This window comes from Beta vulgaris, chromosome 2 (assembly GCF_026745355.1).
Source record: "Beta vulgaris subsp. vulgaris cultivar EL10 chromosome 2, EL10.2, whole genome shotgun sequence".
Classification (NCBI taxonomy): Eukaryota; Viridiplantae; Streptophyta; class Magnoliopsida; order Caryophyllales; family Amaranthaceae; genus Beta; species Beta vulgaris.
Genome location: NC_079203.1, coordinates 55,188,152 through 55,212,110, shown reverse-complemented (window position 1 = coordinate 55,212,110; position 23,959 = coordinate 55,188,152). Strand labels below are relative to the sequence as shown.

At 35.8% G+C, this 23,959-nt stretch overlaps 3 protein-coding genes and 1 long non-coding RNA gene across 7 annotated transcripts; 3 read left to right on the top strand and 1 right to left on the bottom strand.

Moving 5' to 3' along the window:
* The first annotated feature begins 280 nt into the window (after positions 1 to 280).
* LOC104883418 (glucan endo-1,3-beta-glucosidase 12) lies at positions 281 to 2,056 on the top strand. Its single transcript, XM_010667945.3, has one exon. It carries the CDS (start codon positions 923 to 925, stop codon positions 2,054 to 2,056), a length of 1,134 nt encoding a protein of 377 aa, XP_010666247.2. The 5' UTR covers positions 281 to 922.
* A 1,480-nt stretch (positions 2,057 to 3,536) lies between these two features.
* Positions 3,537 to 7,870, bottom strand: LOC104903762 (F-box/LRR-repeat protein At4g14103). Of its 4 annotated transcripts, none has more exons than XM_010691884.4 (4): positions 7,659 to 7,868; positions 4,796 to 5,928; positions 4,392 to 4,544; positions 3,537 to 4,274 (listed from the first exon to the last, which is right to left on the bottom strand). In XM_010691884.4, the coding sequence occupies exons 1-4, from the start codon at positions 7,723 to 7,725 to the stop codon at positions 3,942 to 3,944; spliced, it is 1,686 nt and encodes a 561-aa protein (XP_010690186.2). In that variant the 5' UTR covers positions 7,726 to 7,868; the 3' UTR covers positions 3,537 to 3,941. The 4 variants fall into 4 exon arrangements, with proteins under 4 accessions (XP_010690186.2, XP_048495578.1, XP_048495579.1 ...); XM_048639621.2 differs by lacking the exon at positions 7,659 to 7,868 and adding an exon at positions 6,210 to 7,635; XM_057392828.1 differs by having other exon boundaries at positions 4,087 to 4,274; positions 4,388 to 4,544; positions 7,659 to 7,870.
* An 840-nt stretch (positions 7,871 to 8,710) lies between these two features.
* LOC104903779 (ER membrane protein complex subunit 8/9 homolog) lies at positions 8,711 to 13,233 on the top strand. The gene is made up of 6 exons (XM_010691890.4): positions 8,711 to 8,830; positions 8,906 to 9,162; positions 10,785 to 10,931; positions 11,052 to 11,111; positions 12,629 to 12,783; positions 12,873 to 13,233. Exons 2-6 carry the CDS (start codon positions 8,959 to 8,961, stop codon positions 12,901 to 12,903), a joined length of 597 nt encoding a protein of 198 aa, XP_010690192.1. The 5' UTR covers positions 8,711 to 8,830; positions 8,906 to 8,958; the 3' UTR covers positions 12,904 to 13,233.
* A 1,673-nt stretch (positions 13,234 to 14,906) lies between these two features.
* LOC125495058 (uncharacterized) lies at positions 14,907 to 15,620 on the top strand. Its single transcript, XR_007271687.2, has 2 exons — positions 14,907 to 15,244; positions 15,366 to 15,620. It is a non-coding gene; the product is annotated as an uncharacterized LOC125495058 (long non-coding RNA).
* The last annotated feature ends 8,339 nt before the right edge of the window (positions 15,621 to 23,959 follow it).

Here is a 23,959-nt window from a genome sequence, read left to right as displayed (position 1 = left end):
TAAAAAATAGTAAATGTATTTTACAAGATTTGATCCCGTGACATTAAGCAACTCTATCTCTATTATATAAGGCAACACATGGGGGACACCAAAAAATAGAAAAAGGAAAAAAAAAAAATTAGAGGATAACTAACTATTTCATCTGAATGAAAAAAGGGGGGGAAAGTATGACATTTAAACTGAATATCAGTTTTTTGAAAAAATAAAATCTAAAGACGGTTTTTCTACCCACTTATTTTTATTTTCTACTTCATTTGTTATCACACATTATCGCACGCATTGCGTGCATGTAAGACTAGTTCTAGTATAAGGCAACAAGGGTGGGACACCGAAAAATAAAAAAAAAGAAAACAACCTGCTTCATTTAAAAATAGGTAAAACAAAAAAAAAAAAAACTGGCCAATTCATCAATTTCTACAATTTTTATCTGATTTTTTATTTTAAAAAAAATCCCTTAGTATAGGAAAAGAGTAATCGCAACCACAACATTACAGTAAACTTCCTTGATCTTCCCCCTCTTCTGATATCAGTCTAGCGAATATCCATTTTTTTTTGCTTAAAGCCTCAAACTAATACTACTAGATGTAAATATGTTACTAACTAATTTAATTTTGATATTCGGTATTACTATTTCAAAACAAAATAGTAATCAATAAAAAACATAATCACCCAAGGACCAAGGTATAGCCTAAACCTAAAAACTCGTAAATGTATTAAAGGGAGATGTCACAATAATAATAGAATTAAGAAAGTATCTTTTAAAGCTTCACTTCCTCAACAAACTTTACCGCCAAAACCAACTAAACTACCTTCATTCCTTCTTCTTCTTCTCTCTCCTCACACTCTGTAAGTCTGTAACAAACACTTTCTCTCTCTCTCTCTCTCATAAACCCAGAAATAATTCTCTCGTAAAACTACAACAATGGCTTCTTTCTCTCTCCTCCTCTTCCTCTTCATCACCATCACCTTCACATTCATCTCTACCTCTCTTCAAACCCCAAATATCGGCATAACAATCAACCACATTCCTCCATCCACAACACCTGAACAAATCGCCGCCATTATCAACCGCCATAACATAACCTCCGTTAGACTCACAAACCCAAACCCAAATCTAATCCGAGCTTTCTCATACTCTTCAGTCTCTCTCCTTCTATCAATCCCCAACTCCTTCGTCTCCTCCCTCGCCTCGAATCGATCAAACGCCGTCGTTTGGGTCTACACCAACGTTATTCCTTTCTACCCTCGTGCAAATATCACAACAATTTCAGTGGGCACTGATATTCTGACATTTCCTTCTGATCTTTCCGATGATCTTCTTCCCGCCATTAGAAACATTCATTTAGTCCTTCATCAAGTTGGTATTAGTAAAATCTCTGTTTCATCAACTTTCTCTCTCATCCCACTTATAACATCTGCTTTCCCACCTTCTACCGCTGAGTTTTCTGAACCTGCAATTGATGTTGTTATTAAACCCTTGCTTGATTTCTTGGAAGAGTCGAATTCGTCTTTCTTGGTTAATCTTTACCCTTGTGATTTATTTGGGTTAAACCGTGAGATTGTGCTTGGTTTTGCTCTGTTTCAAGAGGGTCCTTTTCTTTTTATGGATGATTATACTACCGGGGTTCGATACCGGAATCTTTTTGATACTATGGTTGATGCGGTGGTTTCCGCCATGGCTGTTGCTGGTCATGAGAATATTCCTATCATTGTTACAGAAACCGGGTGGCCGAGCTCACCTGGGAGTGATCTTAAGGAGGAGAGTTATGCTAATCAGGTTTTTGCTCAAATGTATTTGAAAGGGTTGGTTGATCACTTGAAATTTGAGGGTGGTGCTACACCATTGAAGAAAGATGGAGTTTCTGAAGTTTATATCTATGAGTTGTTTGATAAAGAGATAACTCATAATAGTTCTTCAATGATGCAATGGGGGATTTTGTACTCTAATCTTACTAGTAAGTACAAGCTTGATTTTAGTGGATATTCTAGAGTTTCTGGGTGTAAAGGTTTCTTGCTGAATCTTGCGTTTTCTTTGTTGATTTCTACTTTACTGTAAGAAAAACTTATGATTTCATAAAAATCTGACTTTTAGTTGGATTTAGATTGGATTTTGATCATTTTTTGTGTTCTGTTTTTGTTGGTTAGATGTTAGGGAAAGATGTAAGTTGTTTAGGAGGATTACTATAGTGTAGTGTATGTTGAGGAGCAATTATTGTTGCTGTGATTTTGATTGTTTGGGGGTAAGCAAGCAATTGTGGATTAGCCTTACATTTTTACACTGATTACTGTAATGATTTTGATACACAGTGAAATGAATAACTGAAGTATAATGTTGTTGAATGTATAGTGTTTTCTGTTAGTGGGTAAATTTTGTTATATTTGCAAGCATTTGAAAGATAAATCTAGAGTTTATTGCATATATGTTACTTATTTTGAGTAATTGATTGATTTCATCTGATGTTAGTTTGATTTGAGTTTTATGATAGTACTATAATTAGGGATTAATTGAAGTACATATTATATTGTTGCAGAGAATGGATTTAGAATTAGGGTTTGATATTACTCAGATGGTAGTATAAACAAGGTACTTTGTGATGATATTATGTTGTTTCTGTGTCCTTGTTAAAATCAAAGGCAAGCCCTGCACTTTCCTGAATTCCACTATACAACCTCAGCATAAGCATAAGTATAAGCATAAGCATAAGCATAAGCATGGCCTCTTACATACTATCTCCACACACAACTCCTCAATACCTCAGGTGGTCGTCGATTGATGAGTGACGAAGGGATGACACGAGTGACCAAATTCGCCGCCTCTTTCTTTCAAGTGGTAGTGACAAGCTATGTTACTCAGACACGGATTGAGTGGTGTCCAAGTGTCCGACTAAGTTAAGGTTCACTAGAAAATAATACCCCTCAAAGGAGGGACTGGGACTGCCCACGAATAAACTTTAGGTGGGTTTATTATCTTCAGACCACCAAAAGATGGGATTTTCAAATTAATTGTTTACCTGACATCTAATTTGAGATGGAGGAGTAAATTTTACATACTGCATGAACACGTTGATGCGTGCTCACAAACAGACATGAATTATTAAACTTCAATTGCCTGATTTTCTACTGATCATCAATAACTTTCACAACAGTCAATTAATATCACAAACAGACATGAATTAGTTAAACTTAAATGGCCTGATCTTACTGATTATCAATTTATATCACAAAAATCAATTAATATCACAAACACACATGAATTTCTTCAACTTTCTGCAAGAATGCAGTAAATCAAACACAACAATACTGAATTTGTGAAACATTAACCGCCTTACTTGTAGTTACTAGACATTATCCAAAATCCTAATTTTGCAATAATAAACGAACACAATTCACAGACTTTCAGCTAAATTTATAAGTTAAAGAGGTTGCATTATGCACATGACATTAAACGGACGTTTCACAAGACATTCAGGATTCGTTGGTTCAGCAAATCTGGCGGATTGCGCAGGAAAGCCTCCAGTAATACAAATAACAAAATGTTTCAGAAACATAAGATTATCAATTAATATCATTGTTTTGCATTACAAAATAATCACAATATAAATTCACACCTATTTATTTAGGTGTATAATAGTTTAACTAACCTAAATTATAAGAGCACATGGAATAATAACTAATGGCCAACGGGCATAAATAAGAAATTAATTTTAACATCCTAAAATTACCAGTAAGCAACTTCTCATCAAGCTCAGCACCCAACTTCTCAGCTTCTCAGCTTTTCGATTTATTGCATAATCTTAATGAAAACACTTGTGCTCTTATCATGATTTAAGACTAAAGGTAATAATCCAGCACTAATTCAACTCAATAACGCAACCACACTCCTGCTCAACTCTAGTATGTTATCAGCCAAAATCCGCCAATCATGATTAGAGCAGAGCAGATCACAACACCTGAATTGAACAGTTGGCAGAGGCCCTTTGTAACATCTTCAAAGTGCTCTCAGCTGACTTCTTGTCTACCCTTGAAATTGATTTTGGAAGCCAGACCGAGTCTCCCCGTATGACTAATTCCTCTAGAACCAATGCATGTCGCAACATAAACTCGATCAAATCTACTTCCTGTCTTAGTCCATAGAAAATCTTTATCTCAATTCTTTTGAGATGAGACTTGCAACATGAAGGAATTGCTTGAGCACTTCTGCAGAACTCTTGATTCAGCTCAAATCGATTCCTATCATCATCGTCACAACCTTCAATACTAACGCTTCCGAGGCCCTACAAAGTAGACACCAATCAATAACATAGTTTATATTTCAGACTTACAATATCTCCTAATATCATTTCATGCACGTAAAATACAAGTATATCAAATAGAAGAAACCACACACAAACCCGTGGAAAAACAAGTGTTTCTAAGACAGGTGAGCTATTAAGAAACGCCAACAGCGACCGATCCAAAACGCTATCAACATCAATATCAAGGCTTAGATTTTTCAAATTAGGAAACAGGGGCAGTTGATCCTTCACCTCAACAAAGTCTAGATCCTTCAATCAAAACGTTAAAAGTCAGTCAGTCAATTTGTCAGTTCATGCAATACAGATAAACATTAGTTTTAAAAAAAAAAAACAAGAAAACGGTAATTGATCAATCATTCAAAGCCTTAATCCCAATGATGGGGACGGCTAAATGAACCAAAATGTTACTCCGTGCAATCAACAACAAAAATCCTCCTCCTCCATTCTCTGCTATAAAAACGGTAATTGAGCGAGAAATAAAATTAGAGTTTGAGACAAACCTTCATGCATGAGCCGTGCAGATATAAATGCTGGACATTAGACAAAGGTCGGAGCAGGTTAAGCATTTGCTGGAAACTAATGTCTGACTCTTCATTTAATAAGCGATTCCCAATTGAGATGACTGCCATAACAAGAGATTGCATGCTTGGAACAGAGTAGTGTAATGCCAAGTTATCAGCATAATACAGATGCTCCAAGTTAGGAGTTTGGATAAGAACAAAATCAGGGTTATCGAGTTCGCATGTGTCTCGCTCAATTGTTAAAGCCAATCTCCGAAGAGAAGGTGAAGAGATAATAGTGGATTGGCCATCCTTCCACCAGCCCTCAGCGGTGAGGTCTTCAAGCAAAGGGCAGCTTGAAACTAGCCTGGACACTAAGCCATCATCAGGAAACAGAGACGCACTCAAGTGGAGTTTTTTCAAGTTTGGAAGATTGAAGGATGGCATGGTGGAAACTTGATCAAGACCTAGGTTGACATCAATCTTCAACACCTCCAATGTTTCACAAGTGAAAATTTCCGTGGGTAGCTGACAATCATCTGATTGCCTCAGATGAATGTGGAGGTCAAGCTCCCTTAGCCCATAACGGGCTATTGGAAAACAGATCCAAGCTTTAACTAGAGTGAAATTCAAGTCCGGGAAACAATCTTTTTGACCACCGCAACAACCAGGCAAGTAACCAGCAGAGAAATCACTTGCCAATCCAAGTCTAAACCTGGTGAGATATGGCGACTGGTGTACTCCGAGAACAGTATCCACAAATGCCACAAAATTGGGGAAACGTTGGATTGCATATGGATGTTTCAAACAATGAACTATAGGTGAATCATCCAAGTCAAGGGTAGTAATCCAAGGAAAAACAGGCATCAATCGCCTCGACAAGGAGCAGATAGCAGCAACATCTTTGGTGGGAAGCAATGAAAGTATCCTAATTAACAATTCATCCGGTAAACTGCTAAGCATATCAACCGAAACTAACCTACCAATGCAATTGCGTGCATATGATGGAGCAGTAGTACATAAATTTAAGCTCAAATCTTTGCCAATGTGTCCGGAGCCCCGATAGGAGGGAGAAACAGGTCTATGTTCATTTTCATAAATTGATCCTAACATTGAATTGTTATAAATAAGGTCTGCAATCACATTACAATTAATCATCCATTAATTTCTCAGCTTCAGACTCAAAAATCACATGAAAATTAGAATGATCAACAAATGTCACTTAATTATTCATCTTCAGACCCGAAAATCACATGAATACAAATCAACAAAATTCAATTCAATTCAACCAAACATATCGCCCATTATAATTATAATTCAAGAATATAAAGATAACCTATTGAACTTAGAAAAACAAACCTTAGAAATTAGATGATTAAAAATTAATAAATAAATACATAATTAATAATCTTACCTTAGAAGCTGCTTCAATGGAGGAAAAAGAAAGAGCAGAAGACGCTTAAATTACGGGGAGACATTGCCAGATCGATGTAGTCATGTAGATAGGTTAAATGCCTTATACTTAGAAACAGATCGACTACGTTCATGGGCCATGATTTGTGGACCTCAATAGGGTCTTCGGTTGTACACATGAACTTGTGTGTTGTGTTAATTGTCTTAAACTCTTAGGTCTCGTTTGGTTCACATGGGAAGTAATTTCCCATGGGAATTTACATTTCATGGGAAATTCTTTCCCTTGTTAATTTCCTAGGAATTAGAAAAAATTATTTGGTTGACACCATAGGAAATTGCATTTCCTAGGAAATTACTCATCAAGGGGGGCTTGGTGAGTTATTTCCCATGTTTCATGGGAAATTCTATTTCCCTTGGAATTTGTATTTCCTATGCTTCTCCCATTTCCCTCCAACCAAACACAATACCCATAATGCATTTCCTAGGAATTTGTATTTCCAAGGAAAATAGCTTCCAACCAAACAACACCTTATACGCTCAGGGTGTAATCTCCTTAGCTTAAAAAAATAAGTTCCAGGTTCAATAAGTTCAGATAAGTTGCAATAAGGTCCAATTAGGGCAATAAGTTTCAATCAGGTCTAATAAGGTCCAATAAGTTTCAATCAGGTGCAATAAGTTCCAATCATGTCTAATAAGGTCCAATAAGTTCCAATCAGGTCCAATAAGGTCCAAATAGTCAATGTTCAATAAATATTTGTATTATTGTACCAAGGATATCTTGGCCCAATGGTTAAGATTGAGGTGCTGTGAACGATAGGTCACAGGTTCGAATCCCCCCTCCCCTTCTTTGTACTTTGTACTACCTTCATGGCTCATATGCATCAAAAAGAAAATATTTGTATTAGTGTCTATTATTTTATTAAATATTTGTATTATTGTTTATTATTATTTTATTATTCATATTACTATTAGTTAATTATGTTATTATTAGAATTTTTTTTATTAAAGTACCACAATTTATAGTATTATATACTTGTATTATTGCCTAAGTAAAAAAAATCCAACCCACCACTACGTTCAAGCAAATTCTCGGTAAAACCCTAGAAATCTTCAATATAATTACAATTTCTCAGCCATTAAAATTTGCAAGAATTCTAATTTACACCTCTTCCAATTACATCAAAAGAACAATCTTCATAAAACAAATTAATTTAACATCAAAGAAAGGAAAGCATAAATCTTTCTGCAGAAGAGCAATTCCGCAAAAGTTTCACAGTAAAACATTCAATAAATTCAATCGAAACCCTAATTTTATCCTTCATAACAAACAAACAAACATTCAATAAATTCAATCGAAACCCTAATTTTATCCTTCATAACAAACAATCAAAAAGAGTACAACAAAAAATTAATGCATCAAAAAATTAGAGAGTAGAAAGAGAAGCAAAACCTTGAAAATGTCTTGGATTTGAATTTGCATCTGTTTGTTCGAGAAGGGCCAAAAAGCTAAATTGCATGTAGCAGGAAAATTTTGAAGTGTGTGAAGTTTGAACTTTGTAGTAGAAAGTGAGTGACTGTGACTCTGTGAGTGAGGTGATAACAAGCGCAGAGCGTGCGTGGAACTGGAAACTATGTGCTCAACTGCTCATCGTACTGTTCAAATCTTCGCATATACACTTGACTACTCCTATATGCACCCGATACGTGCGAAAACAAACAAAAGGTCAATTGTATAATAATATATACAAAAAATTATTCATAAAGTTTATTGTATATATTTTTTTCTGTTTTTTGAAAGCCAATAAATCAATGATGATCTAAATATTTTGTTAATTGAGGATATAATGATAAAAGATGGTGAATATATATTTTATTACTTAAGGGTATAAAAAGAATTACCATTTTTGATGTCCCCCTCCTCTTCCCTTATATAATAGAGATAATAGTATTAATAATGAGTAAAGCTATAATAAACAAAATAATATATTGAAATAACAATAATAATAATACTTAATAATAATGATATAAAAATAAATAATAATAATAATAAGAGTAATTAGTAAAACAAATGAGACCAACATAATAATAATATTTAACAAAATAGTTATAAAAAAATGAAACTGAACTGAGCTGAAAATAAGCCGGGGAGAACAGACTAAGGCTATGTTTAGTTCACCTGAAATTTTCTGATCTGATTTGAACTTAATTTTTCTGATCTGATCCAAACTGATCTGATCTGAAGTAAGATCTTATCTTTTAGATTTTTCTCGATATATAAGAAAAAATATAGTCATGTGGGGTTTTGTGTGATTCGGCTCAATGTTTTATTAATATTCAATTATTATATTTTTTTACTAATATGTAATGAAAGATATTTAATAATAATAATAATGAGTTTTTAAATATAAGCATGATATGATCTGAACTTATTTTTTCTGATTTGATCTGATCTGAAATAAGAAAAATAAGGTGAACTGAATATAGCCTAAGTTGAGCAGTGATCTCTGGACCCCACCAAACAAGGTCGTCTCGTCTCCGCTAAAAGTAAACTTAGTTCCCAGATCTTGCAATTTTCCTAAACAGAGAAACAGGCAGAGGAGAAAATTTGCACTCTCAGAAAAGGTATTATCTTTGTTTCCGACTATATTTTTTTTAGGGTTTCTAAATTTTTCCTAATTTTTTGAATGTAAAACGTAGGTTTGAATCGAATTATTCCAAATTCAGTTGTTGATTGCTTGATTGAAACTATTATGGGGGAATTAACGTATGAAATCGGACAAAATGCGTATATAAAGCTAGTGCTACACGCTTTAAAGCATAAATCAAGCTCCGTTAATGGAGTTTTAGTTGGTCGATTTGATGCCAGCAAAGAAGTTGTTCAAATTTCTGATGCTGTCCCTCTTTTTCATTCCAACATTGGTCTCCTACCTCCTCTCGAAATCGCCTTGATGCAAGTCTGTACTTTCTCTCTCCTCTATTTTATGAATAATTGTTTTCAATTTGTGAAATTGTGCATCTTTACTTATAATTATTGCTGTGATGTTTACCATCTTTAGATGATAGTGAAACTTTCTATGTAAGTGTTTGAAATAGATTGGGAAAGTACTTGTTGAGATTGAAGCCGGACTTCAATGATTATAGCTATTTGCTTGATGAGGGTCGATTTTCGGTTGGGGCGAGTTTTGTAGGTTACCATTGATTTAGATTGGGGTGTTGAATAAAGACAAGAAGTTCAATAACATTTCTGATCCAAACAAATAGTTCTAAGGGGAATGAAAATACCAGGGCAATGATTTTTGTAGTTAGTTCATAACTTTTGGAAAATTCACTAGTGTATTTTTTTTTTTTACTAGTATGGTTAGATTATTCAACAGAACTGTGGCTTTTGTGGGCAGCTCAAGTAGTTGTTGATGATTGGTTATTAGGTCTAGCATTCTGCATTACCACGGAGTATAAGCAAACCCCATCTCCCATAGTTGTTTTCCATAATTGAATACTCTACATTTGCAAACAACATTGGGTCATACGAATTTGATACGCTTGACATGTAAGCATGTGGGCAGATCTTTTAGTATGATGTTTTTTCATGAGTTTTGACTCTATTTTTTATTAGTACATTTGTGGGGGTTTAGTTGGTGTTTTCTTCAAGGAGCACTATGTTCAGGAATCGGGAGGTACTTTGATATACTTCATTATTATTGTCCTGGCACTTGTTATGAACTGAAAATCTGGAAAATAGATTTTGAGAATGAAATGGGCAGACTTGAAGAAGGACAAAGGTGAATTTTTGATTGATAAACTATGAAATATAGAGATTAGTGATAGACTAATTAGCATTCAAGAAGCTTGAATCTTTAACTATCTAAGATGATGAATACATAAATATAAAACCGATCTCTGATGCTTTTCCCTTCCGGCCTTCCCTAATTCCCTCCATGTATAATACCGAGACTCTTTTCTTCATCTCTCTTTGCTCTTACTAACTCTCTACCCTCCGTCACAAGCTCTCATAACTAACCTATATTGTGCTTCCTACTGTGCCCCTCCTTTAGGGCAGCTCAGTACAGCACTCAGCATTCTATTACAAAGAGTGTAGTCAGTTTAGATGAGGATTGCATTCTTTTAGTGCTATCCATGATGGACATGCATCTTGTTAGCAAAATATATTCAAGGCCTACTGAGTTAAGTATGGAGATAAATAAAGACAATAAGTGCTACATCTTTTAGGGTAAAATATATTTCAAGTCCTGCCAAGCTAGATATTTCAATCTTTACCCTGCCAGTGTGTTTGTTTGGCTACTCTGTGGATGTTGTGGCCGGATAGGAATGGAAATATTTTTAAAGTAGGAACCCCTCTCATGCCTAATTGTCTCCTTTGTACCCTGTTTGATAACTTGCATCAGTGTCTTTTAGCGATTATCTCTCTGTGATTTTTAGGGATTGTGAGCTCTTCTTTCCTGTAATCTCTAGATGATATTTACTTTTGTTTCCTTTGGTACAGAGCTGTTTCTTTTGATGAAGTTTTTTCTGCATAAAGGAAAATGTACATGTACTGATCTGTTGTCTATGTTATTAGATAGAAGAGCATTATTCTAGTCAAGGTTTGAGCTTGGTGGGTTACTTCCATGCAAATGAAAGGGCTGATGATTCTGATCTCAATAACGTGGCTAAGAACATTGGAGATCATTTGTGCCGATACTTTCCCCAGGCGGGAGTTCTTTTGGTATGCTTAGTTGCAAGATGTTGACTGACTTTCCATATCCTTTTTTCCCTTATTGTTTAGGGTTTAATCAGTGCTTTAATATTCTATCACTGCTTATGTATCTACTGTTTGATTCCGTAGTTGGACAACAAAAAGCTGGAAGCTTTACCCAAAGTGAAAGATCGCACTCCCGTAATGCAGGTAGCTTTATGTTCCATCCTTTTATTTTATGGAACACTGGTAGCTCTTGTTTTTGTACTTTATTTTCCTTCAAAGCTGTAGGAGTTGTTATGTATGTTTGTAACTCTATGTACCAATTTCTTCCTCTGGCTCTAGTGAACCTCAACTTTGGCTGATAATTTGATGCTTGGCCGCTTGACGTTGCACAGTAAATTGAGGCGGTGGTCTGATCTGTAAACACGCATGCTTCCTGCATTTCACTTTGACAGTCTTACCTTGTGTTTTGGTCTGTTTTCAAAATGATTGTCCTAATTATTTAACATCTCTGTATTTGACTGTTACAACTTTTGTTCAATTTTGAGTGTTCCTTGTTTTTTGGCAAGTAGAAGGGACCCGACTGAGGGTAATATAGAGAAAAATGTCAAAATTGCATCTAAAGTGGTTATCTTGTCATGTTCTTTGTTGCTTTGCTTGTTTATGTTTTAGGAGTCCTGCCTTCATTTTGTTAATTTGTAATTGCAAAATGCAATTTGGGCGGGGAAACGGATTAGGGCCAAACTGGAATAGGCCGGGTCCGTCGATTCAGGTGTGTTCTCCAATCTTAGAAAATCAGTTTTCTGGATTTCAGAGTCCGGAGTCGTGATTTTTTGGTCAGGACCGGTAGACTTTTTATATTGAAACAAGAAAATTGATACTCCACTGGGAAATTCTAAAGGTAGTGCCTGAGCACTACTTTGGGATATCCAAATGCCACATACTACAGTCCCTTCTACCTTGCCCTGTTCCTTTTCTTTCTCCCTCAACCTCAATCCTTCAAGGTGTTCACTATGATGTATGGTCCCTCCAATCTCAGTCTCTCTCTTCTGTAACCTCTTTGATTGGTTTCCTCGCTGCCCTGCACAGTCTTCTTTCTGCTACTTCTCTTTGGTCAGTCTGATGCTACTGCAAGTTTACCTCTCAGCTGATCCGCGCATTGGAAATTCCACTTTATTACTTTATTTGCTTTGGGGCTTATTTGACTGGGAATCTTCGAATTATTTGATTTGGGATCTTTGATTTGCTGTTCTGAACATCTTCAGCTAAAAATAGTAATGTTTTGTGTGAGACTTTGAGATAAATTTTGTCTTATGTTATGAATTTAGGCCTTACATTTTCTAGTCAACTACTGGGGGTTCCTGATTCTTTATTTCTTTTTTTGAAGATTAAGATGCCTGTAACTGGGTTCGTCATTAATTATGTTTTGATTTTGAAGTCGAAGATAACGAAATTGTTGGACATCTTGTACTAGTTGGACATATTTTAGCTTATATGAAAAATATGCAATCCATGTAATTATTTAATACCTGTAGCTTTCTATAAAATGGGTCCAAATTGGTCTATACCCAGACTTAATTTGTTGTGATGTTGAATCTGGTCCAAACCGGCTCTGTCATGGTTTTGGACCGGTGCACATCGTTTGTAAGTCTGTAGTGACTGACTTTGAGCTTTCTTTGAAGTTTGATAATTCTCTCTTATAACATTGTCTTTCATTTGATCAGCTGTATTCAAGAGATGGTTCCAAATGGAAAGTAGAGGACAGTGGTCGGCTAGTAATGAAGGAGCCATCAGCAAACATAATATTATTGGACTATGTATCTACTCAGAAATGGGAGGACATTGTAGACTTTGACGATCACCTCGACAACATTAGCGAGTAAGTCGAAGTGTTATTTTACTCTTGCAATATGGAAATTGCTTAGAATGATAGTATGATCTTAACTTGAAATGAAATTCTTCTTGTAGGGACTGGCTTAATGTTGAATTATTCAAGTGAGATTTGAGCTAGACAGAATTCATCTGAAGCTTGATCTGGTTGATTTTTGAATATGCAACTTGGGAGTTGGGCAAAGAAAAAAGAACTGACAGATGAATTGATAGGTTCAGATCTCATGAATTTCCTTTTTGATTTCCTCATTATTTTCGAAGTTTTGGTAATTCTAATTTATTAGCTTTCTTTACCCTTACCAAGAACTAATCAGGATTTTGAAGCATCCATGTTTGTGGGGGTGAAAATCTTAGGTCATATTGTATGACTTGAAAATCTACTAATCTAGTACTCTGGAAGATTTATATAAAAAATATGTGGGTCTAGAATCATTTTGAATTGCTAGATTTTTATGGGCGTATTTAATATCGCTACCTAAGAACCATCCATTTGCGAGCACGTTCATTCCTTCATTTTTCATTACTCGTCTTTATCCTTTTTGTTGCTTTTTGATGCCCCAGGAATTCCTAGAATAGTAGTTGAATTTTGAATCCAAACCCAGCAACCAAACTTCTGAAACCTCAGTCCTTATGTTGTAACTTGTAACCATCCCCTCAACTTATGGTACCACAGTCACCCTATGACATACCATTACTACCAGGACTCCGCCATCATCAACTGTTACCCTGAACATTGAAAATGCATCCTTCGCACCACCAGCCACCATCGCTTGTTGTAGACCCACTGTTCCACCATTCACCATCAAAAGCTGTAAACCCACCACCCATGGCCACCAGGCACTGGCCACCTCTATTAGCCATCCGCAAGATCCATGACTCACCACCATAAGTCCATAATTGCTCATGAAGATCCACCACCTATTTACAATAACCTATATTAGACGTGAGTCTGGAAGAGCGAGAGGTAGTGTAGCGAGCAGAGCAGATTTGGACGTTGAGCCGAAAGATGAAACTCATCGTTATTATTGCAACACATGAAATTGGGCCACCAAATAGTGTCTCTCCAGCGATAACTTGAACTCGTATTTGGAGTTCTCCAGCAATAATCACGGCAACAAATGAGTATGGGACTCATATGTTATGTGCTGAGATATTTAACTTATCAAAATATGGGGCTGAGTTTAGGGATAATTATTGCACTTTTCACAAATTAAAATTAATACATTAATTAAAAGTCATATGGTATATACACTCGTGATCAAATCGTAGAACACATATTAAATGGAATCGTATAAAACTCTTCCAGAAAAACTATGATCGTTGTAGATGAGATTTGACTAATTCATGTCGTATTTGACGATGGTTTTTTATATAGCATTTTTTAGGGGTTTCATCAATGTGTTAGTTTTGACATTGATCTTGAAGTGCAGTGGTTTAACACATTGCAGAGAAATATCTGAAATTTGCTACATGATACTACAAATTTCCATCACTAAATCAATTCGTAGAAAAATATGAAAAATGGCTTCTGAATTCTCACAAAGATGGAGACAAAATCAATGTATATAATATATATATATAGGAATAGGATTTTGTGAAAACCACTCTTAGGCTGAAAACTGAAAACAAGATATCTGAACCGTTGATTTTGATCGTACGGTTTATATCTCAATTTCCTCTCTCCCACTCTAACACTCCCTCTCACTCATCAAACTCCACCCCACTCTCTCCTCTAAAGATCAACCCAGATTTTGATCTTAACCCTTCCATTTTTTTTTCTCTCTCCTCCATCAATGGCAGAAAAGATTTGCATCTCTATTTCTCTCTTTACTCCTCTGCTCTGATGCAGCCCAAAACAACAACTCCAGCAACCATACCACCACCAACAACAACAATGCAACACACAACACATGGAAGGGAAATTCCTTTTATTACTTTGCCGGACCACCACAAGGCGGCATCAACAACGCCAACACGTGGGGATCGGAGCAATACCACAAAACAATTCAACTAACATATATTGTTATTAAAATCTAATAATCGAAACAATACACAATTCCCCTCTTTGCTTGCTTCAGAAGGATTACAATATTTTCATGCTTATACTACCTCCGTTTCTTTTTAATTGTTACACTTACACTTTTCACGCATGCCGATGCACTACTTTGAGCCTTTATATCTCTAATTTTGTATTTGTAAAAAATATAAAAATTACATATTAATAAAATACATACTAATCGAATCTAACAAGATCCCACATGACTATGTTTTTATTCATGTATAAATCACAAACGAGGGTCAAAGTGCAATTTGTGAATAGTGTAAAATGTCAAAGTGTAACAATTAAAAAGAAACGGAGGTAGTATATAGCAGGGAACTGAACATTAATCCACGAAAGGTATACGTACTGTAGTAGAAATTTCATAGTCATTGCGATTCCTTCGTTAAAGGTATTATTCGTCTTCTTTGTGCTCTAATTTGTTGTCTTTGATTATGGGGTTTTTTAGGGTTCTTTTTTTTTTTGCAATTTTTGATTGGTATTTGATGATTAAATTGTCAAATTTGACGCAGTTTAGGTCAAATTGATTGTGTGGAAGGTTTTGGAATTAGTTTGGTTATGTCATCATCGTCTAATTTGAGGAGTATGGTGATAGACATCGGGAGGTGAATTTAGTTTTTCTTGTAATTTGTTGTTCGTATCGATTAGTGGGATTCATTGTGCATTGTTGATTATGGTTTTATGTCTAATTTTGGTGTTGATTTTGGTGTAGATTTGTTGAAAACTTAAAAGTTACCTTATATCAAGTTTTTTTATTAGTTTCCAAAGTATTGTTATTAGTTGCTGTTTTAAAGCTATTTGTTACCCCCTCTTACTAACATGGAAATTCATACAAAGTATTGTTATTAGTTGCCAAAGTATTGTGATTAGTTGCTGTTTTAAAGCTATTTGTTACCCCCCTCTCACTAACATATATTTCAAGGTAAAAAGTTACCTTAAAAGTGGTAATAGTTACTCTTATAATAAATAAAGTTACCCTTGAAATATATAGAACTATCCTTAATATAATAAAGTTACCCCAAAACTGACAAAAGTTACCCTAAAAGTGTTAAAAGTTACCCTAAAGGGGTTAAAAGTTACTTTGTTTTCAGTTTTCAGCCTAAGAGTGGTTTTTAGCGGATCCTTTCCCCTTGTAAAGAGAGATTAGCTGGACATGATAAGGAAGAGAAATCTAGATCAACTATTGTAGACTCACTCTTACTGTATTTCATTGTAATAATCTTTTTTCTAGCTTCCTCTTACACCCTCCATCTCGTTAATTCAATTATTACCCAGTTTTTGACACTTGGCTACTTTTTGTTACAACGCTGGAGGATTAGAAACTCGAGGATCAGAAACTCGATGATCAGATATACTCTCTTTGTTTTTTTTTTTTTTTTTTTAAGATGTAACATTGGATTTTTTACATTTGTCGAGGCACAGTATTGACTGATAATATCTCTAATTATATAAAAGTAAAAGTTATAAAAAATGTATATTTGGAAAGTGTATACCATGACGAATTTAACAAGATTCCACATAGCTATTTTTTTTTCTTATGTATAAATAACAATTAATGGTTAAAGTGTATTGGATGAATAGCGCCCAAAGTCAATATGTTACATCTAAAAAAAACGAATGGGGTATCTTTTAAGCACACAATCAAACATTTTCCTTCGACCCTATGTGAATATACAATTGGGTTACATGATATATCTATTGGGTACAAGAAAGAAAGTATTTAATTCAGGTTGTAGTCCTAACTCTATCTTAAGTTTTTTTTTTCAAAGAGAAATACTATTAATTGAAGGTTAAAGGGCATTTACAATAGATATTAAAGAAAAAGAAGATACAATTAAACAAGTTTAAATCAAATTCGTCTTCGAAAAAACTACAATGAACCAGATCGAGCAATACGGTGCAACCCCCTTGTATTTGCTGAATCAAGCAATTATCAATGAAGAAGTCTATCATTCTGACATTGTTTGGGAAGAGCATTCTTGATCGAGTCATGTTAACCGCATCCGAGTTTCAAATACCTTTATGTTGAGTCTCGAACTTCAACTAATGAGAACAATTTCATACCTAAATCATACTCACAAATCCCATAGGGGAGAAAGAGGTCTCCACAACAGAAACTAAAAACCCCATAACAGGGTTTGAAAAAATCTCATAAAAAGATGCTACTTTATTCAAAAAACAAGAAAATGAACTAAAAACTGAAAATAACAAGGGCTTACCATGAATGAATCATCCATAACATTCCCTAATTGATGAAGAAGGGATAGGGGAGGCTAGGGTTTTAGAGAGATAATAAGTTCTAAGTGTTTTGTTTTGGTGATATGGATGTCTCTAACTCATAAGTTAATCAACTTAAAGTTTGTGTTTCATGCTTGTCAAATGACTCAATAATAGATATCATTGTTTTTTTTTTTTTTTGGCTAAAGTGAAACACACTAAAACCGGCCTCTAGGATAAGATCAGCCTACAACATTCTTTTGAATGAATGTATATCATTGTATTTGTCTCAAGAAATATAGAGGAAATGATATTCTTATCTTCTTTTTATCTTTTATCACGTAAATATCGTCTATATCGATAGAAATGTTTGTGAAGATATGTCTTTAATCCCAAAAGAAGTGTTTTTTTACTCGGACTATATGCTTTTTTAAATAAGACTTTACTAACTAATATATTCTTTTTTTATTATTCGATAATTTACTGACCCAAGCATGCTCAACCTTCATGAGTTAGGGGATCCCAACTCATAAAAAGAACTTCTGGAGACTGAAACTGGTGATTTATACCCGGAAGCAAATATCCACACAAACATCCCATGATCCCAAATATGGGGTTGTTGAGAACCGAACTCCCGACCATAAAATTGGAAGATGGAAGCTCCAATCATTGAACTCCCACATGATTCTCCTACAATATTTTTTTTGGTGCATACTAATTAACATTACAAGTTAGTATAACATTATATTCACAAAATATGATCTGAGACATTAATTTGGGATTCAGTTTACAGGGTCAAAAATTGCAAAATCTGAATATGAATATTGACAGCTGGTTATTACAATCATACAAATATGTTATCGTGGCTTCACGTAAATATAGAAGGGACTTAATAATAAGTGGAACAATACTAAGATAATCCGGCCCAATATGCTCTGCCAAAAAGAAAAAGTATATAATAATATTCCCTACTTACTACTATCAATCATGGAGCTTGGTGCCAAGCACAAGCATGCATGCAATATAATGCCATTGACAACACAATTTTTTTTTAACTTGTTCGATTATATCATTTGATGTGTTATTGATATGGACCATATGGTATCAGAAGCGAAGTCAGGCTTGGTTGTGGAGGGACCCAGTTTAATAGATAATTTTAAACATGGTTGTTGAGGGAGACAATATACCTATAAAACAAGATATAACTATTAATTACCATTGATTTTCTTCAAAGTTAGGTTGGGGTTGCAGGAGCCATGGCCCTCTTAAGCCCCAACATAGCTTCGCCCCCTATATAGTATGAAAGTATAGCACTTCTTCGTTATAAAATAAATGAAACACTTATCATATTAAGCCGTTTTAAAATAAATTTTTTTTTTTTTTTTATACAAGAAAGAAAAAACTAGGGAGGAACCCAAGAACTAGGCCACCCTAAAGCATCCTTGCGGATGATTGTAGAAAAAGATAGATCAGAAATCTCAAACCAGTATGTAATATTATTTGATAAGTGACCACGATGAGCCATCCAGTCTGCTGCCGCATTTGCTTCCCTAAAAACATGATCAATTTGAACTTCCGCAAACCGACCCATATCCTGAATCGCATCAAGAATGATTGAATGAATCGACCAAGGAATCTTCCAGAGACGCTTGATAGCGTTGATGACAGACAGATTATCCCCTTCCACAATAAGATTATCAATATCAAGAGACAAAGCCCCACGCAACCCTTCCCTGAGACCCCTAGCCTCAGCTTCGAGAATAGAAGACGCTACCCCAAGAGCCCCCGCCCCACACAACTGGACAGCACCAGACGAATCTCGGATAACAAAGCCAAAAGCCGCTTGACCATTAGCCAATTTAGAGCCATCAAAATTTAATTTGAAGCAGCCGAGGCGGGGAGGGGACCACACCACCTGCTCTCTAATTCTCACCTTAGCCTTCTTGCGATCAATAAAGGAAACGCAAGAATCCACACCTGCCACTACCGCACCAGAAATGGAAAGATTGAGAGCAAACGCTTTAATCATATGACTAACCTTTTGCGGGGACAACGCCTCTTGCCTGAAAATAACCCCATTCCTCGCATACCACACAAACCACCAAACAATGGCCATACATTCCACTTGGGGCACAGAGAAGGAGGATTTTACCAAAAATAGAAAACTATGGAAAGAGGATCCTTCCTCATAGGGCGGCGGAATGGGCCAATTTAACATCACCTGGAGATTGGCAAAAACATCGCACGTAAAAGGGCACCTAGAAAACAGATGAGCAGCGTCCTCCGAATGATGATTACAAAACACACATTCCAGGGGAAGAAAAACATGGCTTAGCTCTAATCTCTTCTTTGTAGGAAGCCCATTAAGGGATAACTTCCACAGGAAAAATTTTATCTTTGGGGGGATGCTCAACTTCCAAATCCAACCAAAGGGAACAAGAGGAACCTGCTGATTTCTATGGCCTTGGAGAAGGTCTACACCCGACTTGACAGAATAAATTCCATCCGGTGCTAAACCCCACACCCTTTTATCAGAGGAGCTATTACTGGGAAGGAAATATTTCGATATCGCAGTAACAACCTCAGACGGAACAACCTGCCTAAGCAAATCAGAATCCCACTGATGATTGCGGTCAATAAAATGACAGACTTTTAAATCCTCCGAACCTCTAGGGACACTACAACTATCCGCCAGGGCATTATCAAATATCCAATTATCAAACCAAAAAGAAATATTCTCCCCATTCCCTACTATCCACCTTAGCCCCTTCCGAAAAACACTACGTAAACTCATCAATCGTCTCCATTGCCAGGAAACATTGGCTTTAACTTTATAAGTGAATAAATCCTCATTCTTAAGATATTTTCTGTTGACCAACTGAACCCATAAATTATCTGGAGACTCCAGAATCTTCCATAGGAGCTTAAATTGCAACGCATTATTAGTAGTCTTTGCCTTCCTAAGGCCTAGACCCCCTAATTTTTTCGGTCTACAGACTTTATCCCACCCTATCAAATTTGGGGACTTAGCATCAGGAACTTTATTCCAAAAGAAATTACGGTAACTTGTCCAGAGAGGAAAGGATAGTAGGCGGAAGAGAAAAACTTTGCATTAGATAATTAGCTTTCGTAGCTAAATTAGATTGAACTAAAACAGTTCTCCCTGCTTGAGATAATGAGTTAGCTTTCCATTTAGTCAACTGAGAAGTAACTTTTTCCTGCAAATCAGCAAATGTAGCGTTTGTAACTTTTGAGTCGATAATTGGACAGCCTAGATACTTACCCAAAGAAAAAGATTTTTCCATCTGCAAAATAGCGGCAAAGTTTGCGGAAAAAACTTCCGTCACATTAGCCGTACATTGAAAAGCCGATTTATGAAAATTCACAAGTTGACCGGACATTGTACAGTACTTATCTAGAATCGCTTTGATAGTATTACAGCTTTCTTCCGAAGCTTTGGCAAAAATCATTGTATCATCAGCAAAAGTTAAAAAAGGAATTCTCACTCCTGAGTGTCCTAGAGTGACTCCTACAGCCTTAGACCCATAAAGACTAGCCTGCTGTAACTGTCTAGCCAAAATTTCCGCACATAAAATGAAGATGTACGGAGATAAAGGATCACCTTGCCGAATTCCTCTTTGAGGAAAGAAAGTTTGACCCGGGATACCATTCACCAAAACTGAAAAAGAAACCGTTGTAATACACTGCCTTAGCCATTCTACCCATTGATCACAGAAACCTAACTTGGTGAAAGTGGCAAAAATATAATTCCACTCTAACCTATCATACGCTTTCTCCATATCCAATTTAATAGCCAACCACCCTGAAATCCCTTTCTTATTCCTAAACGAGTGGAAAACTTCATGTGCTAGAAGAATATTGTCTTGAATCAATCTCTCCGGGACAAAAGCCCCTTGCAAAGGGTGGATAATCTTACCTAAGACTACCTTTAATCTATTAGCTAGAATTTTAGCAATAATCTTATAAATAGTTGAACACAAACTAATTGGTCTAAAATGATTAGGATTAGACGGGTTATCTATTTTAGGAATCAAAGTGATAAAAGTATGATTAATTTCCTTAAGCAATTTCCCTGAATGAAAGAAAGCTCTTGTTGCTCTAAAAACCGAGTTACCGACTAGGGACCAATACTTTAGAAAGAAAAAGGGTGGGAAACCATCCGGCCCAGGAGCTTTATCAGGCGCTAAATCAAACGTAGCTTCCTTAACTTCCTCATATAAAACCTCTTGACACAAAAAAACGTTATCTTCTTCGCTTATAATTTCATCTAGAAGGGCAAAATCTTGATTAATATCAAAAGCACACCTAGAATTAGCAGTAAAACGTTGTTTAAAAGCTTCGGTAAAACACTCTTCAATTCTTGCCGGATGCGAAAGTACTATCCCGTGAGGGTCTTGAATGGAAGTAAGGAGATTTCTATTTCGCCTAATAGAAGCACACGAATGATAATACTTAGTATTGGCATCACTCAATTTAATATGATTAGCTTTGGCCTTAACCTTTCAATGTATATCTTGAAAATGGAGTAGTTTAGCTTGCTTTAATAGGAACTTAGTTTGAAGAGATATAAGTTGGGGACACTCCTCATTGAGAACTAAAGCACTTTGAATGGTCTGCAACCTATTTTCCACATTTCTAAGTTGACGGAATATATTGCCAAACCTCGTGGTCGACCATTTTTTAGCCCTTTCCTTTAGAAGCTTACACTTCTTAGTAAAACAATACATAAACGATCCTTGAAAACGTGTACACCAAGTTTTCTTTACTAAGCAATCAAAATCTTTTCGAGTAGTCCATAATTTGTTAAACTTGAAAGGGGGAGCTTTTCTAACTTGTCTAATTTTTAGAGATAGGGAGACCTGACAATGATCAGATGAGGAGAAGTTATGATGAACCAGTTTTGCATCTGGGAACAAACTTAGCCAATCAATACTTACTACCCCTTTATCTAGTCGTTCTAGTATATTATTGGGCCCGTGAGATTTTTTCCTCCACGTAAATCTACTACCATTAAACGGGAGCTCAGTGCACTCTAGAGAATTTAATAAAAGATTCATAAATGTTAGGCGGGAAAAAAGGAAAGATGAACCTCCTTGCTTATCATCTTGTGAACTAAGTTCATTAAAATCTCCTAAAATTACATATGGACTATCTAACAACTTAATGTACTCAATTAATTCATCCCAAAAAACTTGTTTAAGCGCGAAATTTGGAGGTGCATAAATAAAAATGGCCACAAAAGAACATTCCATATCTAATAAGCTAATATTGCAAGCAATGAATCTATCACTCTTATGAATTACTGACAAAAGAAACGGATTGGACGCATTGTCTTTCCATAAGAGCCAAATATCCCCCGCCAAACCTATAGAAGGAATATAGTCAGAGTGATGGAAACCACAATGTCTAACACAACCATCACTTGGGGGAACTTGAGATTTAGTTTCACATAACATCATAATTTGAGTTTGTTGTGACAAACTAAAATCCTTAACCTCTTCCATTGCCAGATGTCTTCTACTCCCCCTTATGTTCCAAAAACTTTGGATAAAACTAACAAGAACCGAGCTATGCTTCCTAATAACCCAAACCAGATTCGGACAAACCTTGCAACCAAAAAAACTACCCAACTGAAAATAGTCAAGACAAATGTCAATACTAAAATGATATAAAAAAACTACAGCAGCAGGTATCTTAACAATTACCTTAACAATTAACCAGCGCCTACTAAACAACAAATCACATGATTGATAAAAACAACAAACCATCATTAAGGATCTGACTAAAATAATTACAATAGAAGAGCTGCAACAAATTACAACCATGAACAACTCAATAAACCTGATCAGCAGAATTACAATAAACCATGGCCACAGCCAACTACAGTTCAAAATACAAATAAACCGGATGTCACAGACCCAAATGACAATATGGAAGATTACAAAATATGTGAAACCTAAATTCAAGCTTCTCACTCGACTAGAAAGAGATGAAAAACAGGTTTCCCATGGCATTAACATTACCAAGCTATTCACAATCCACCAGCAATGGAGCAAAACTAATGCCTTCACGTCACCAACTTCCACAATAAACCAACACAAATAAAGAACCAGCTGAAACCACAATGACATCCCAAAAAACAAACTACCAGAGTTCATAAAACATATTAGGCCTTTGATCTCTTCAGACCTGAAGAGGCAGAATCATCCTCACTATTACCTTTCCTCCTCTTAGCTGCACTAGAAAGAGAGGTGGGTTCCATAGGGAGGTCCTGCTCAACACCCAAAGTACTAATATGCTTAACAATAGAACTAGCTGAATCAATAGAGTGAAAGGAGGATTCATGATTCACAGCCACATCATCACAGCCCTTCTCATCATGCAGAATCATTGTATCATTCTCCACATCAGACTCAAACATAGAATAGCCACCAAACTGAGATTCATCTAAATGAATCAAGGGACCAAACTGATTACCTTGTAAATACTCACCTGGGTAGATAACTTGCAGCGGGATAGGAGAGAGCTCAACATTAGTACCCATGGGTGGAGCAAGATCACAGCCTACACCCTCACCAGCCTCCTGAGAGGAGTAATCCATCAAGGCAGCTTGGAAATCAACAGAGGAAGGTAATATAGGAGGGAATGCCACAATGTCAGGATCATCATCAGAGTCAGAACCACAACCACACTGAGGAGCAGCAGCAAAAACAAGGGCCTTACCCTTCCCTTTACCATGAATAGGAGCTTTAACAGAAGTAGCATTCAATGAAACAGTATCCTTAAACACAATACCCACTTCTTTTTTCTTAACAAACTTAGGACCAGATTTATTAAATCCACCATCTTTAACAGGAGCAGAATACTT